This window comes from Protomyctophum bolini (genome assembly GCF_963924005.1).
Source record: "Protomyctophum bolini genome assembly, chromosome: 5".
NCBI classification, from domain to species: Eukaryota; Metazoa; Chordata; class Actinopteri; order Myctophiformes; family Myctophidae; genus Protomyctophum; species Protomyctophum bolini.
The window spans coordinates 9,521,227-9,535,875 of NC_137866.1; the positions used below are offsets into that span (position 1 = coordinate 9,521,227).

The 14,649-nt window shown below is 46.3% G+C and overlaps 1 protein-coding gene across 3 annotated transcripts in view; it reads right to left on the minus strand.

Annotated features, from left to right (window-relative positions):
- Window positions 1-14,649, minus strand: part of znf385a (zinc finger protein 385A) — a 116,285-nt gene that overhangs the window by 35,489 nt on the left and 66,147 nt on the right. For 2 of the 3 annotated variants that reach the window (XM_080764782.1, XM_080764781.1), the window contains one exon: window positions 7,671-7,781. In XM_080764782.1, coding sequence (XP_080620908.1) covers window positions 7,671-7,781 — 111 coding nt within the window. Of the gene's footprint in view, window positions 1-7,670; window positions 7,782-13,520; window positions 13,989-14,649 lie in introns of those variants that run through there. The other variant, XM_080764783.1, reaches the window with a different exon arrangement.

Consider the following 14,649-nt stretch of genomic DNA (forward strand, 5'->3'; position numbering starts at 1 on the left):
GCGTGAAACTACATATTTTAGTTCCTATCTTTGTGGGGCATCAAAACAGATTTGTTTTCATTAAAAATGCCACGTTTAACACATGCTGACCCAATCCCTAGCACTTACCCTAAATCTTACTCACCGCGAAAATGTCTAATCTACCCCAACCGGAAACATGTCGTAATCGTAAAACTAACTTTTTTTTTTCTCGACCATAAAAAGATATGACCCTTTTAAACTCACGGGACCAGAACTATATAAATAACCAGAACAGATTTGAGGCTTTTACTATCCTCACAGGGACCTTTTTTTGGGGTCCCCACAAAGATAAACGCACTGGCTGCACACCCTTCACTGAAACGCACGCTTAGAACCCAAGTGCAGCACTTAAAAGTGGATCAGGTAGCAGCTTGGAAACAGCCTGGCTAATAACAGCCGTCTGTCCGCTCTGCTCTGCTCTGGTCTGGTCTAGTCTGGTCTGCCAGCCATGTGTGCATGTGTGGGGCTCACGTGCACGTGGCCAAGTAAAAAAACACTTCTAGTCTAGTGGACGGACGACGAAGATGATGATGATGATGATCATTAAGTGGTGGGCTTGTGCCACATTGCTTTGGACTCTGCCGCAGGTGGTCCCGGACGGCCGCTGACAGCTGGCCATACAGTAGTAAACTGTAGGTGCTGAAAGGCCTGCCAGACACCGAGTGGCACCGGGGGCATCATCACACCCCCCAGGGGGGCTAAGGCCTGGGGATACAATGGCTGGACGGTTGGGGGGGGTTGCGGTTATACGTATGGTAGTGCGGTGGAAAAAGTACTCAAATGTTTTACATAAGTAAAAGTTTCAATATTGCAATATAAAAATAGGCCTATACTCTATTACAAGTAAAAGTGTGGAATTCAAAAAGTATTTGAGCAATCGTACAAAAGTATTGGCATGTGTGTACTTAAAGTACCAAAATTACTCATTGTGCAAAATGTTTCAAGTTTCATATGTTTTGGCCATTTGAAAATATCAGCTCTACAAGCTTATGTATGCATGTATGTATTTGGTTAAAATGGGTAGGGTTTAAAAAAAGGCAAGAGCTTGCTCTGGTGCACTGGCCTAAAAGTGGGTCCTTAAAAACTGCCAAAACTTCTGAAATGTATGTATGTAGATATGTATGTATGTATGTGTGTATGTATGTACAGTATGTATGTATGTATGTATGTAGTTTTGTAATAATATCTACAAAGTAACTAGTAACTGAAGTTTTCAAATAAATCTAGTGGAGTAAAAGTTACAATATTTGCCTCTCTGAGATGTAGTGGAGTAGAAGAAAAAGTACTGGATATAGGAAATACTCAAGTAAAGTACAAATACCTCAGAATTGTACTTAAGTACAGTACTTGAGTAAATGTACTTAGTGCGTAATGGTTGGGGGGGGGGATCTAACATGAGTATTACATGTGCTCTGAGCCCATGCCTGGATGGGATGACATGCTGGAAGCAGACGTGTGCTCCATGGCACGCTGAGGACATAGGCTCAGTATAGCAGCGGCTGCCCCCCCCCCGCAGCGTTTAAGCCAGGGTGCGCGGGGCATATATAATTAGTGATGACACACTGGAGGTCTGGATAAAACGTACGGCTTGCCCCTCCGACTACTGCAGGTCTTAACCCGTTTGGACCGAGGACGGTGCCTCCGGCGTCTGTCTGTGTCTCGCCTTAGCTTTTATAACCACCAGCTTTTATTTGAAACTTTTAGCTTTTGGAAAGCGCTACACGAGCTTGTAGATCTGCAATTCTTTTTTGAATCATGAAAATATGTTCTTTCACAGCAAACATTTTTTAACGCATATTATCTTTGCTTCCGCTGACATAGAATTAGAAAAATATGTTTTTTTTTTTCTTCAGAAAAAACAGAAGACAGAGCAGAATCTGGTCTTTAAAGGGATAAGGTGGAGGATGGGGTGGGGGTGGGGGGCGCCAGCGGGGATCTGGAAGGTGAACTGAACGGCCACGGAGGCTTTGAAAAATAACCTCTACAGTCTGTCAAGCCTGGGGGGAATCAGCAGCCAAGCTGTCATGCAGGTGGACAGGCTCCTCTGTAGCTCCCTGCAGGGATGTGTGACCTCAGTGTTACCCACCTGGGGGGCTGATACAACACGTCACTTCGTGATGTATTGTATCCGCTATTTCCAGCAATGAATATGTCAGTAATTTCTTTGTATTTTTCAGTTTTCCCTGACTGTGGCTTTTTAATTGAGGCAAACAGTTTTTTTTTTTTTATTAATATATTCCAATGCCAAAAACACAATTAAATTGTTAATCGCAAGTATTAGTGATGGTGTGACAATGAATCGTCAACTTAAATGTTTATCGGTGACAGTCCTGGTCTGGAGATTCTAGGTCCCATGGGGTGTATGGCTTTACAGACAGGGACCTTCCAGGCAAGAAACACAATACTGAAAGTTGACAATAACTGGAATGATTAGAAAAGCAGAAGAAATGGAAAATAAATGCCAGGTATAGGATTATACTGACTCCGCTGCCTGACCGACCGGGGAGGAGACTCGTGCTTTCTCTGCCATCAGTTTCTCTCTCTCTCTCTCTCTCTCTCTCTCTCTCTCTCTCTCTCTCTCTCTCTCTCTCTCCCCCCTCTTCTCTCTCTCTCTCTACTGTACCTACTAATATGCAATCAAAATCAAGCAATAAAGTGAGAAAGGTATAGAGAAGCTGTGCCATATGCCCTGCCTGCGTGCGTGACGCACAGCTGCAGTGCAACACAGCTGCAGCTTCCAGATGAGACCCCGGGGAGGGAGAGGAGGGGAGGGGAGAAAGTGAAAGAGAGAGAGAGAGAGTGACAGAGTAGGGACTAAGGAGAGAGTGGGAGATGTGGACAGAAAAAAAGAGCAAGGAGAGGGCGTGTGTGTGTGTGTGTGTGTGTGTGTGTGTGTGTGTGTGTGTGTGTGTGTGTGTGTGTGCTCACTCGGCGTTGCAGCAGCAGCATTGACGTGGGCCAATGCAGCGAGATGGAGCCTATGATGTCACTAATGCAGCACGCCACCAAGGTTATTCTACACAGTCTCCCCCTGCGCACTTCCCCCCCGCCATTGGATGCAGAGACACAAGGGCGGTGTGTGTGTGCATGTGCGTGTGTGTGTTCATATTATCTGACTGCACTAGTGCACTGGCAGCGTTTATGTCCTTTGTACAAGGCTCTTGTACTTCTGTTTATGTCGACATACATAAATATTTCACGTTTGTGTGTGTGTGCGTTTGTGGGGGGGGGGGGGGTGCACTCATCCAATATCCTACCCCCCCTCTCTCTTTTTCACTCCTTCCCAAGATGCAGTGGGGCTTGTCAGAGCCAGGGTCTAATCCTTGCCCTTGACGAATGCATCTTATAATAAGCAGTGGCAGCCAATTTGAGGCTTTTCACACTGTAAATAATGCGGTGTGCGGGAGAGAGAGAGAGAGAGAGAGAGAGAGATGGGGACAGAGGAGAGAGAGAGAGAGAGAGAGAGATGGGGACAGAGGAGAGAGAGAGAGGGACAAAGGAGGGAGAGAGAGATAGGGAGAGAGGAGGGGGAGAGAGAAACAAATAAATTGGACAGAATGCATAAAGGCACAATGAGGCGTGAAATGACTGGAGGGATGCCTGGGTCTTTTGAGCAGAGATATACATTTATCATGATCTGGCCTGGAACAGTGTTGATTTTGACAGGACATTTTGATGTTTCAGTCATAGTTTTTTGTATTAAAATTTCATTCAGTTTTAGTCTAGTCTAGTGTCGGCGGAAAAATGAGGTTAGGCTCAGAACGTAATCCACTGTATTTCTCATCCTGAGACCTGAGTTGACGTTATGCAAAGCAGGACAATCATTTCTGTGTCTTCCTCCCACCCAGCAGTTTACTGGGAGAGTGCAGAGACATTTCTGATCTGCTGCAGTTCGTGCGTGCGCAACATCAAACCAGCGGATTGGGGTTGCATGTCTAATTGGGAAGACAAATCCAACAGTGCGTGTATATGTGTGTTCACGTGCATGCGGGTTGTCTTTTTGTGACAGTGCAAGTGACAGTGACAGCAGAAAGGAGGTACATTACTGTATGCCGGCGAACAGCCCCCACTGCCTCTCTGTGTGTGTGTGTGTGTGTGTGTGTGTGTGTGTGTGTGTGTGTGTGTGTGTGTGTGTGTGTGTGTGTGTGTGTGTGTGTGTGTGTGTGTGTGTGTGTGTGTGTGTGTGTGTGTGTGTGTGTGTGTGTGTGTGTGTGTGTGTGTGTGTGTGTGTGTGTGTGTGTTCGTTCTGACTGTCAGGAGCAGCATACAGGCTGGAGGCAGGTGGCGCTGGTGTAAACGACATCCAACATTTATTTGCATGTGCCGCACGTGCCAACCACCACACACGCACGCACACACACACACACACACACACACACACACACACACACACATACACACACCCACACACCTACACACACACCTATACACACAGTGGTCTGTGTGCCAGCAGGTGATAGATGTAGAGTGTTAGGTGGCGGATCAGAAATCCCTCTAAGGTTAATTTCCAAGCCGGACAGCTGCCTGGGTTAAGAGGGATGAGGTAAAGTGCTCTGTCCGTAATTGGCTGGCATTCAATGTAATCAGCATGTTTACTGTGGGTTGCATCCTAGAACTCTCCCTGCCCACTTTACCAGTCTGGGGTGCAGGCTTAGAGTGGAGGAGAGAGAGTATCCCAATTCAAAATGTGTCTAGTTCACAGGATTAGAAGTAATGTAGCCCCCAACTATTTCTGCGACTACTTTTCAAAGGTTAGTGATTCTCACAGGCACGACACCAGAGGTAGCCCTAGATTTTAAACCATTCCTTTTTTTTTTACAGAAATATTGGAAAAACATCTTTCCTATACTCGGCTGCAGTTCAGTGGAATGACTTGCATTCCATTATTGCGCGTCATGTCTCACACCAAAAATAGCAGATCTACAAGCTCACAAAGCCTCACAGAGCTCGTCAATCTGCTATTTACGGTGTGCAGTGCACAATGTATTTAGTCTTTATGTACTGGGCTATATACACTGTTCTTCATATTCTCCCATATGCTTTTATGTGTCGTATACATTTTATCTTGCATGTTTATTTATATATTAAGCTAAATGCGATGTCAAAAAGTGTCCTGGATTGTATTGGAGGCTCTGAACACCTACAGTAAGCCCCTTCCTGTCGGCTGCCTCTTTATATGGCTCTAACTCCTGGACTACAGTATGTTGCTGAGATATTATATTCAACACGGCAACACCATAACATTGTCCAACCGGTATCATTACTTACTGTAGCAGGCCTCTGTTTGATAGCTAGGTATCCCAAAATATTTAATAGTATAAACATCCCTGGCCAAATGTTTGCTGTGGCATCTGAAGAGAGCTAGTATGCAGCGTGTCACGTAGACTGAAGATTATAGCCTGTCGCTCCCCAGACCACATGGAGGCCTTGATTGTAGGCCTACTGTGTGTGTGTGTGTGTGTGTGTGTGTGTGTGTGTGTGTGTGTGTGTGTGTGTGTGTGTGTGTGTGTGTGTATATATATATAGCACGGGGTCCACTCCCTGCTGCTGGGCGGACGGCTGTCTCGCCTCTGTAGTCTGTCGACCGCAGAATATGGACCTTTCACGGCCAAATTATACACAGTGCGGCGTGTGCTAGAATGACTATTTGACGTTGATATTCTGTTCATCCCCATTGATGTCGGCTTAACACATTAAGATCTGAGGCCGAGCATGCCTTCTAAAACAGGATTTCTCAAACTTTATTTTATCCCAGGGATCCTCGGAAGAAAATAATTGTGTTAAAAACACTTTCCAAGATTTTTCAAAAATAGCAGATTTACAAGCTCTCAGCACAGCATGAATGGACACGCTTGTACACATCTGCTATTTTTGAAAACCACTCTTAATCTAAACCACTGTTCTGAATACTATTAGTTTTCTGAAAAGCCTATGCAAGCTAAAATCTAAATGTATTATGAATGGGTTAAAGCAGTGGTTCTCAAACTTCTTTTCATTTTAAGGCCCACCAATTTACAGTAAATCAAAGACTTACAGACCTGTAAGGGTCCATTTGGAACCCTCTCAGGGTCCATTACTCACAACAACACATCATACAAAGCAACGTGTGCTTGCAGATCAGCTATTTTTGGTGCATGACAACGGGGGAATTAACCACATATAATTTAAGCACGAGGGAGCAAATTTGAGGGAGACATTTTTCAACACGGCGCAAAATACTTCCATATGATTTCTGGTTTTCTTTCATACATCATTAATAATGTGCAAGAATTGTGCGATTAAAGTCCCATTAAGAACGTGTGGAGATATGAACTCTGGTATGTGGACGTTGGACAAGCAGACAAATCTGTTGCTGTTGAAAATGGATGGGGTCAAATTATATAAAAGCAGGACGCGGACAAAACCCGCTGCAGTTAATAAGTCTGCAGAGATTTGCACTTCACGGTATTCTTCTATCTAATTAACTTTCCATACACTCCCAAGATCTTAATCAAAGTGGGTTTTCTTTCAGCACGGATGGGAGAGAGAAAATTCCCTTTGAAAGTGTGCCGTAAAATCCCATTTCACGCTCTCAGCCTCGCCAGTGGCACTCGAGTCCCCGCTGTTGCTGCAATGTTTTTTTTTATTGCGTCGACAAACTCTTCACTTTTCTCCCACTCTCCAAATATGCCAAATTCCAGTGGTGTACTGTAAAGTACATTTACTCAAGTATAATTGTGAGGACTTTTTTACTTTAATGGAGTATTTCAAATTGTCTTTTACTTCTACTCCATTACAACTCAGACTGAGTTACTTTTACTCCACTACTAAGCTAAGCTTTAGTTACTTATACTTCGTAGATTGTGATTATTATTGCAAAACATACATTAACCATTTAAGCCCTACATTTTGGGCATTTGAAAATAGCCAATCTACAAGCATCGCAACGTTTGTAGATCTGCATTTTCAAAAGATTTTGACTTTTCTTTGTAACGGAGGATGTCTACAGTACATATTGATACTTCTACTAGAGTACTTTTTCCAACCGCTGTTAAATCCCAAAGGGGGTCGCAGCTGCCAAAATGCAGCCTAAACAAATGGACCAGACATGTCCGCAGTGTCAATACCCTCGTCCGGAAAGAGTACACAACAGCAGACAGGCTAGGGGTCCCCCCCCCCCTCCTCCTAAACACATTCCTACGGGATATACTGTATGTAGAGAGAGTGTGTGTGTGTGTGTGTGTGTGTGTGTGTGTGTGTGTGTGTGTGTGTGTGTGTGTGTGTGCGCGCGCACACAGTGTGCACATATACTGTACAGCAGAGAGCCACAGTAACAGCTGAATAGATGGTGGGAGAAATGAAAAGAGACACATGGATGGATGGATGGATAGCAGGCTCAGTTAGCAAAATGTTTATTTGTGAAGTAATCCAGTGGTTTTCAACCCTTTTCATATCGAGGCCCATTATTTATTCTGCATTTGAGCCACGGACCACCATATTTGATGGCATTTTAGCCTCTCAGACACAAAACTAATGAATATTTTGCTTGTCGTCGGATAAGATTTCCATGCTGTATTGATGTTGGTACTATATGAGGGATAACAGGCAGATGTTGTTCAAAGTACGTAACAATTCTTCTGCATTCTCTAGTAATGGTGTAGACTTGTTACCTCCGAGTTGAAGCGGATCTGGCAGACGTTGCAGGAGATGACCGGTCGCTTGGTTTTGATCAGCGGGACGCCGAAGGTGTGGTTGATCACCGCCTTCTGCACGGGGTCCATCTGACAATGAGAGAGAGAGAGAGACAGGGTTTACAGTAAGGTACGGGTCCATCTGACACAATGAGAGAGAGACAGGGTGTACAGTAAGGTACGGGTCCATCTGACAATGAGAGAGAGAGAGAGACAGGGTTTACAGTAAGGTACGGGTCCATCTGACACAATGAGAGAGAGACAGGGTGTACAGTAAGGTACGGGTCCATCTGACAATGAGAGAGAGAGAGAGACAGGGTTTACAGTAAGGTACGGGTCCATCTGACACAATGAGAGAGAGAGAGAGACACACAGGGTGTACAGTAAGGTACGGGTCCATCTGACACAATGAGAGAGAGAGAGAGGGTTTACAGTAAGGTACAGGTCCATCTGACACAATGAGAGAGAGAGAGAGACAGGGTGTACAGTAAGGTACGGGTCCATCTGACACAATGAGAGAGAGAGAGAGAGAGACAGGGTGTACAGTAAGGTACGGGTCCATCTGACAATGAGAGAGAGAGAGACAGGGTTTACAGTAAGGTACAGGTCCATCTGACACAATGAGAGAGAGAGAGAGACAGGGTGTACAGTAAGGTACGGGTCCATCTGACACAATGAGAGAGAGAGAGACAGGGTGTACAGTAAGGTACGGGTCCATCTGACACAATGAGAGAGACAGGGTGTACAGTAAGGTACGGGTCCATCTGACAATGAGAGAGAGAGAGAGACAGGGTGTACAGTAAGGTACGGGTCCATCTGACACAATGAGAGAGAGAGAGAGACAGGGTGTACAGTAAGGTACGGGGTCCATCTGACACAATGAGAGAGAGAGAGAGAGAGAGACAGGGTGTACAGTAAGGTACGGGTCCATCTGACACAATGAGAGAGAGAGAGAGACAGGGTGTACAGTAAGGTACGGGTCCATCTGACACAATGAGAGAGAGAGAGAGACAGGGTGTACAGTAAGGTACGGGGTCCATCTGACACAATGAGAGAGAGAGAGAGAGAGACAGGGTGTACAGTAAGGTACGGGGTCCATCTGACACAATGAGAGAGAGAGAGAGAGCCCCCTGCATCAGTCATTTTAACCAGAGCCCCCTGCCCTCTGCATCACCACTATAATGTTGGCTATTCAAAAACAGCATATCTACAAACTCACAGCGAGCTTGTTTTCTTTGGATAATCTAGGCAATTTTAACATAGGATATCGAAAATGATTGGAGAATTTTGATTATTATTATTATTTTTTCTTTAAGACAAATCTTCTCTTCTTGGGGTCCCTGGCACAAAACCAGGTTTAGTTTTCAGATGGGAGTCCGCGGCCAAATATATATTCATTTGGGGGTCCTTAAGGGTTTGAGAAGTACTGTGATGGTGCACCAACACACAGAGAGCACACTACCGTGATGGTGCACCGACACACAGAGAGCACACTGCTGTGATGGTGCACCGACACACAGAGAGCACACTGCTGTGATGGTGCACCGACACAGAGAGCACACTACTGTGATGGTGCACCGACACAGAGAGCACACTACTGTGATGGTGCACCGACACACAGAGAGCACACTGCTGTGATGGTGCACCGACACACAGAGAGCACACTGCCGTGATGGTGCACCAACACACAGAGAGCACACTACTGTGATGGTGCACCAACACACAGAGAGCACACTGCTGTGATGGTGCACCGACACACAGAGAGCACACTGCTGTGATGGTGCACCGACACACAGAGAGCACACTACTGTGATGGTGCACCGACACACAGAGAGCACACTACTGTGATGGTGCACCAACACACAGAGAGCACACTGCTGTGATGGTGCACCGACACACAGAGAGCACACTGCTGTGATGGTGCACCGACACACAGAGAGCACACTGCTGTGATGGTGCACCGACACACAGAGAGCACACTACTGTGATGGTGCACCGACACACAGAGAGCACACTGCTGTGATGGTGCACCAACACACAGAGAGCACACTGCTGTGATGGTGCACCGACACACAGAGAGCACACTGCTGTGATGGTGCACCGACACACAGAGAGCACACTGCTGTGATGGTGCACCGACACACAGAGAGCACACTACTGTGATGGTGCACCAACACACAGAGAGCACACTGCTGTGATGGTGCACTTTTATGTCTAAAGGACCACTTTACCCTTCATTGTGTCCCTGATATCAGCACCATGTCAGTAATAGATATGTGTGAACATTCTGTGAAACAAATAGAACCGGTTGTGGAACGGTTATTTTTGTTGAGAGAGATTTGGAGTAGAGTGGGGGGGGGGGGGGGGGGGGGGGGTGGAGAGATCAGGCCTGGTATAGACCTCTGGGGGACACTAGGCAATAAAGTATATATGGGTTTATATGTGTGTGTGTGTGAGTGCAGGGTCTGTTCGTCAGCCAGTCGCCGACAGTGTTTATAGCATGTTGCTATAACGGGGATGACAGGTATTGCATCTATCCTATTAAACACACACTCGTGACCCCGACCAGATTGTTACAATAGGTTTGCGTTTGCCCCCGTGCTAATTGTTTCAGCTGGGATGTCCATCACTGGGGGGTTAAGCACATCGTATAAATTTAACTGGCTAGCATTAGTGGCTCACCAGTGTGTCAGTGGTTAAACCTCTCCATTTAAACACGGTCCCAGACACAAAGACCCAGGAAATCCAGCCCAGTTTCGCTGCCCACTCTCCAGTCAGCCAGAATATATCTGGTGATCATGGTTAATTGAGATTATTTAGAGTACATGGCTGGTGTGGGTTTTCACTGCTCTTGTCCGGCTTAACCGGGCCCAAATAAAAGTTAACGTGACACCAACAGGAACATCCTGAGCCAAGGGCAGAGCTCTGATATTTTGATTGTTTGTATTCTGTACTCTCACTTATGGAAGGAATTGAAACTCAGGGCCAATTCCGCTAATGTCCTCTGTAGTCAACAGGCAATAACAGAGCATTCCAGAGAGTGTTCCGTTTCTGTTTTCACCACGGAGACAGAGCATAAATGAGATAATTTGGCTGGTTGTCACAAATTTTAATTTGCCTAATCACCTAGCTTTTTTGTGTGCACTCTCAGAGCAATAGCCTCGTCTAATGGAGAGGAGCAGCTTGAGATCTCTGGCCCCCAAGGGGGGAGAGACGGGAGAGGGCTGAAATGAATATATGTTCTCAACAAAGTCAAACAAAAACAATTTAAAAATCTGCACAGGGCTCGTTACTCGGCAACCCCAAGGAAACAGGGTAAACAACAGAGAAGGCGGGAGCTAGGAATCCAGGGCAGGGGACTGAGACGAGGGGGGAAAAAAAGTCAGCCCAGTGGCAGCAAATTGTAGACACACACCATCTGGAGGAGAGAGCGAGGAAGAGGAAGAGAGAGAGAGAGGGTGAGAGAGGGCAGGAGGAAGGTCTGGGCCGGACATCCTCACATCTCACATTTTTATCTCTTGGCTCTCCAACTCCCACGACTCCTGCAGCTCTGCAAAATCTTAGTGTTTGTTGAACTCCGGGAGTGTAAAGAAATGGTTGCTGCTACACTCCGGCTGAGTTAAACTAACTACACTCATATATGCAGTGTGTGCTCCGTCCTTCTCTCTTCCCCTCACCTCATTATAGAGCTGGCTCCATTTGCTCTCGCTATAGAACGGATATTAAAGTGACACAATGCTGGTGGTGGAGGATAACTATCTAATAGACTCTGGAATAGCCGGGCTGAGTCCTTGCGACTGGCCCAGCACCACATAACGATGTCACTCAACAAGTAGAACAATGTTCATTAATTAGGCTAACTGTGTCTCGTTTTCAACCCTTGTTTCACAAGGCCATTCTTATTCTCATCCTATTACGTTCTGTTCTTTCTATGTCTAATATAATTTATATCATATGGTCACGCCACGTGTCCAGCGAGCCCTAAATGTAGTGTGTGTGTGTGTGTGTGTGTGATGTGTATCTGTCGCATGATGTGTCATCTTGTTGTCCCGGGCCTGCTGCTTTACACAGAGGATTACTTCAACCACACACACACACACACACACACACACACACACACACACACACACACACACACACACACACACACACACACACCAAAAGCTGGACATAGGAGGGGCCCCTCAAAAATCACACTTGTGAAAAGTGAGGGGCAACTGGTAATGTTTGATTAAAGTGCTCTAAACAAACATTAAAAGTCCATAGACTTGGCTGCTGCTCTATGCGTGCTTAAAGTGCTAAACATTAAAAGTCCATACTAGATAGGGCCATATGATGACATTTCAAAAGCCAGATGTTGGAGGGGCTAGCGCCCTTCCAAAACATGTTACAGGCATCATACTTATTAATACCAATCTAAAAGGTCATTGCGATCACTTTATCATCCCCACCCACGTTTCACCCAGTCATGGAGGTAGACGCAGTGTCAACGGAACACCCAGTCCCATTCAGGTATGCGGTCAGGCGAATGCCTGGCTGAAATGTTGTAGCGGTCTACAGTACTTGCATGCTCTGCTTGCGCACACGTAGGCCATAAATGGCCTACTTGTGTGCAACAAGCAAATAGGCACTAGTAAAAATAGGGTTGCCAGGGTTAATGTAGTTAATGAGAGCGTACTATAACACTGTGCTGTATTCTGAGTCATAGGATTCCTCCCCTTGCGGCCAGTCCAGAGTTGTGGGTGTGGGTCCACTCACTGCATGACCCAGTCTGTAAACTCCCACAGTTACAAAACAGCGCAGGGCAGCCAAACAAGGCTTTTTAAGAGCCTATTCAACACGGTCTCTGAGGCTAAATGTCATCCAAACCCTATCCCTTGTGAAATGAGAGCAGCACGTGGTGATGTAATACCGCTCGTTTGAATGTGATGGGGAGGAAGGACCCTGGCAGGTGAAAGTAAAGCCGCACAAGACCATCGATTTTAGCAAGCACTCAGGGGGCCAGCAGTCAACACTTCAAGCCCAGGGTCTTTAATTCCTTTAATGCCTTAATGCTGTCTGTTAACACAGAGCAGTGTCCATGACTCCATGCAGGGGAGAGTGCGTGTGTGTAATCCAGAAGCTTGACTGTGACCAGCTAGAGGCCTCTAAAACACCAAAGACAAACACATGCACTAAAAATATACATGTGCCAAGGTTTTCTTCACTTCCTCTGGCTTTAGTTTTATTTCTACAATCACACTCTGTCTCACTCTCTCTCTCTCTCTCTCCCTAGAGAAATGTAGATTACATTCTCTGTGAGTGCCCCCAACACATGGCACTCGGTTTACACACATATTTACACTCAATGGACCACAATGTTTTTGTCTTGTTGCTTGTTGTAACAGATATCTGTACAAACAAACAAACAAACAAACAAACACATGTTCATTTGTATGCATTTTTGTCAATAACGCTGTCACCCGTGTACACACTGAGCAGCACTGTAGCACAGAGTGGAAGCAGTGAGCAGCAGTGGGGTGGTATGCAGAGTTCACAGGCTCTCTCAGTTGGACCACTCTGGCAGCAACAACAGCAGCAGCAGTAGTGGATCCTGTGCCACAGTAGATAAAAGAAAAAAAAAAACCTTTTGAAGCTCAAACTTTGACTTCTTCTGAGCTGCTGCCCGCGGCCTTGAAGCAACACTATACTGCAACACACACCGCTCAGTGAAATAGGCCGTCGCCTCCTTTGGACTACATCTCCACGATCGTGCGTGCGAGCATGTGTGCGAGCGAGCGCTGGGGGTCGCTAAACGTTTGGCCTGGAGGGGCACACACACACACTCACCTGCTTCTCCTCCGTGTCAGCGGGGGCTTGGAGCTGCATGGTTCCTCCTGTGTGTGTGTGGCTGCTGTCGGTGCTGTGTGTCTGGGTCTCCGCTTGTGTGACACTGACAGTGTGCGCTAGTGCTCTGTCCTCGCTCATTCAGCCTCCCAACTTGTTTGTTTTCTATTCTTTTGGGTCAGTGCTGAACGTATAGGGGCTACAACGGGACCTGTACTTTAGTGATGCATTGGCAGAATATTCCTGTTGCGTCCTCTCCCGGTGATCTGTGCCGCCGGGCTGTGTTGTCTATGCGTTCCTCCTCCTGCCAGGGAAGGTCCGGAGCGCTTTGCTGTGAGGGTTCTGCTCTCCCCAAATCTGTCTCTCTCTCTCTCTCTCTCTCTCTCTCTATCTGTCTTCACTGACACATCACCTCAACAAGTGCCGGTCTCCTCTGCTCCGCTCTGCCTCCTCCTCTCTCTCACTCTCTCTCTCTCTCTCTCTCTCATTCTCACGCTTCCTTGTAGTACTTTTCCCTCACAGTTCTCTCCTGCGACTCTCCTCCCCTTTCCCTCTCGTGCTTTTTCATGCATTCTGTCCAGATGTAGTAAGTGGTGTGTTCTCAGACCCCCTCCCAATTACAGTACCTCCCTCCCTCTCTCTCTCTCTCTCTCTCTCTTTCTCTCACACACACACACACACACACACACACACACACACACACACACACATTCCCTCCTTCCCTCTGTTCTGAGCCATCTATCAAATGTCAGCATCGGGTAGAACTTTTGACCTACAAAATCCAACTGCATTTGCTCCTTGACACACACACACACACACATGCAGACGCACGCACACACATACGTACACATATAGGCATAAACCCTACCCCCCTCCACTGTCCTCATCACCTATCAAACTGTTGGACAACAATGTGCACACATGTGTGAGCACTTAGTCTTAGAGAGGGAGACCTCATTACACGCACATCAGGAGTGGGACTGAATTGCTGCACGAGAACATTGACTTTTTTAATGTCTTAATTAGCTAAGCGGTTAATCTCTCCGCACACACATACGTGTTAATCAATCAGGATATGTCTATTGAAGCCTGTCCTGAGAGGACTTAACAGCTCCCCTGTTCAACTCAAGTC